A 3,207-nucleotide genomic window follows, 5' to 3' on the forward strand; every position below is an offset into this window, starting at 1 on the left:
TTTTCTAACTGGTTGTTATTTCTACATAGAAAAGCCAATCATTTATGCATATAAATTTTGTGCCTACTGAACAGAGTAAATGCCAAAGAGGGAGTCTTGTATCAGTAGGAAAAATCAAGATCATTTAATTAAAGCTCTTGGAACAACTGGGAAGCTAACTGGAAAACAGTTAATTCAACCTGCTTCTCACATCTCATAACAAGATAAGATACAGATGAATCAAAGATCAAAAATAAACAATAAAAGAGTCTAAAAGCTCTAGAGGAAACCATGGAAAATTATTTTACAGTTCCAGGGTGGGGCAGGCCCTATTTTTATTTCTGGTGAGTGAGATTCTCTCTGAGCTAGCATCTCTTGCCAATCTTCCTCTGTTTTTGCTTGAGGAAGATTAGCCCCGAGATAACCTCTGTGCCAGTCTTCATCTATTTTGTATGTGGCATGCTGCCACAGCATGGCTTGACAAGTAGTGTAGGTCCCTGCCAGGGATCCTGGCCTCCGTCCCGGGGCTGCCAAAGTAGAGGAGGCTGGACTTAACCACTATGCCCCAGGGCTGGCCCAGGAAGGCCGTATTTTTGACACAAATCCCAGGAGACAGACAGGAAGAGATTGATATATTGTTAAATGAAAAAGATACAGAGCAGTGTATAATATATAGTATGCTACTATATAATTATTTTAAACTTTTTATTGAGATTATGATAGTTTACAACATATGTAATTTTTTAAGATGCAAAAATCATAAGTCTGGAAGGATACATAAAAAAATAACCTCAGCAAACTGTGAGGAGGGTAATGAGTGCTGGTGGGCCAAGGGACGGTATGTTGTAGTTTTCCAATGCAGAAGCAGTTAACTGTATCAGCTATTAAAAATTCAAATCACAGCACAGCAAGAAAGGGGTTGAAGAAAAAGAATTCAGCCCCCTTACCGAATTTTCACTGTTTATAAAATTTTCCAGTGGATTCTCTTCTGTTTTCTAAGCATAAAATCACTCTCTGCCAAAAATGACACATTACCCCCACATTTCAAACTGCATTACATCCAGTTTTTCCCTTGTCTAATTGCATTAGCTCGTATCTCTAGTATGATGATAAATAAGAGGAAAACATTGGATCTGTTTCTTTTGCTTCTTTCTCACTTATCTGCCTTTGATTTTGGTCTCTTGCCATAGAGAATATATTTTTTTTATGCCAATTTGTCAACCTTTTTATGGTTGGCATTTGGGTGTTATGTTTTGCTCAGAAAAGCTTTTAAAAATATCTGACTAAATTTTCTCTGTCTGGCAGTGTGTAATATTGCTTTTCTTTCTTTTGTTGTCAAACCACTGTATTGAGGTATGATTAATATACAAAAAGCTGTACACATTTAATGTACACAACTTAATGAGTTTGGAGATGTGTGATCCATCTGGAATTTTTTTTGTTGTAGGGAGAGAGGGTCTAACTGGGCAGAAGAGGGCTGAGGGGGTCTCTGTTTTGGCTCCCTGGGTAATTGTAGGAGGCTTTCCTTAGGGAAGACCTGGCCCAGTGGCCCTTCCTGACCATGTGCATCAAGGAGAGTTTGCGGTTGCATCCCCCCGCCGTGGGCATTTCCCGCTGCTGCACCCAGGACATTGTGCTCCCAGATGGCCGGGTCATCCCCAAAGGTGCCCTCAACGTCAAGGGCAGGAGCATTCTGGGTAGAAAGAGGGGCCCGTCCTGCATGGGGGGACCTCTTCCTGACTGGCCCCTCCTCTCCCACAGGTGTTATCTGCATCATCAGTATTTTCGGGACCCACCACAACCCATCCGTGTGGCCAGACCCTGAGGTGCTGCCTCCCCCCACCTTCATCCTTGTCCGCTAGCCTAAGGGGACCCAGGGGAGGGTGCAGGGTTCTGACCTGGCAAATCAGACATTACCTCCCCCCATCATACACACGTCTGACTCTCCAAGGCTGGCGGTCCTCGGAGACCCCACCCAGCAGTGCTATCTTGGCGTGGCTCACAGGTCTATGATCCCTTTCGCTTCGACCCAGAAAACATCAAGGAGAGGTCACCTCTTGCCTTTATTCCCTTCTCAGCAGGGCCCAGGTGAGGACGGAAGGCATCTGAGGTGGGGATGTGGTGATGGGGGCAGGGGTCTGGGACTGAGATCCCAACATGACTGTGAGGGCGGGAAAAGGGGAAAACTGAAGATCGGCAGAGTTCCAGCTCTCCTTCCCCCCGCCCCAGAGGTTATGGGTAATGGTCTGGGGCCTGCGGTCCGTGGTGTGTTTGGAGCCCCTGCCCCCTTTCTGCTGGTCTGAGCTCGGGCTGCAGTCTGGGCCAGGCTCAGGGGATGTGCAAGCCCTCGTGGGGGTCCAGGCATCTGTCTGCTTGTGGGCAGGGATGGGGATCCCGGGACAGGTTCCGGCGCGATGGTGCAGAGATGAAGGTCCTGGGCGCCTTCGAGCCCCCACTCCCGCCGCAGGAACTGCATCGGGCAGACTTTCGCCATGACGGAGATGAAGGTGGTCCTGGCGCTCACGCTGCTGCGCTTCCGCGTCCTGCCGGCCGGGGAGGAGCCGCGCCGGAAGCCGGAGCTGATCCTGCGCGCAGAGGGCAGACTGTGGCTGCGGGTGGAGCCTCTGAGCGCGGGCCCCCAGTGACCCGCGGCCTCCGGACCCGGGATCCACCCCGACCCCACACCTCACTGTGCAGATTCCCAGCAATAAATCTGTGCTGTCACCTCTGCCCCAGCCTATCGGGAGCCAGCAGGGGGCGGTGGTGGCTGCGGAGGATGGGGAGGGGACGTGGTGGGTGGAGGTGGGGCTGGTGTTTCTGAGTCCCACAGCCTGACTGCCTCTCCCGCTGACCACAGGGCCCCACGCCGCTCGAGGGTTCTTCTAGAAACCAACGAGGGACTTCATCCTGTGGGCAGTAGGGAGCTGTAGGAGGTGTCTGAGCAGGAGGGGGCCAGGGTGGAGGACGGACGTAAGGGGCACATTTGAGGCTCTGAGCCAGGGAGGACACCCCATTATGGCAGATTCATTCCTCCGGGCTGCAAGTGCCTCTCAGGACAGAGATCCACAGCCAACCTAGGACACAGGGTAGGAGGGCCTGCAGGCCGTACCCCGGCAGCCTCCCCAGGTCTCTGAGGTCCCTTTCTGTTCTTGCTAACAGCGCCACTCCTGTGTCTGCCCCTCCCAGTGGGGCCCAATGGTGACCCCCTGTCCTGCCTTGAGGAAGCCC

General features: G+C 51.3%; 1 protein-coding gene across 1 annotated transcript; it reads left to right on the forward strand.

Moving 5' to 3' along the window:
- Positions 1–1,540: 1,540 nt before the first annotated feature.
- LOC124234151 (leukotriene-B4 omega-hydroxylase 3-like) lies at positions 1,541–2,703 on the forward strand. The gene is made up of 4 exons (XM_046651405.1): positions 1,541–1,643; positions 1,741–1,805; positions 1,985–2,067; positions 2,447–2,703. Exons 1-4 carry the CDS (start codon positions 1,541–1,543, stop codon positions 2,622–2,624), a joined length of 429 nt encoding a protein of 142 aa, XP_046507361.1. The 3' UTR covers positions 2,625–2,703.
- Positions 2,704–3,207: the final 504 nt, after the last annotated feature.

Source organism: Equus quagga, unplaced genomic scaffold, assembly GCF_021613505.1.
Source record: "Equus quagga isolate Etosha38 unplaced genomic scaffold, UCLA_HA_Equagga_1.0 721_RagTag, whole genome shotgun sequence".
In the NCBI taxonomy this organism is placed as follows: Eukaryota; Metazoa; Chordata; class Mammalia; order Perissodactyla; family Equidae; genus Equus; species Equus quagga.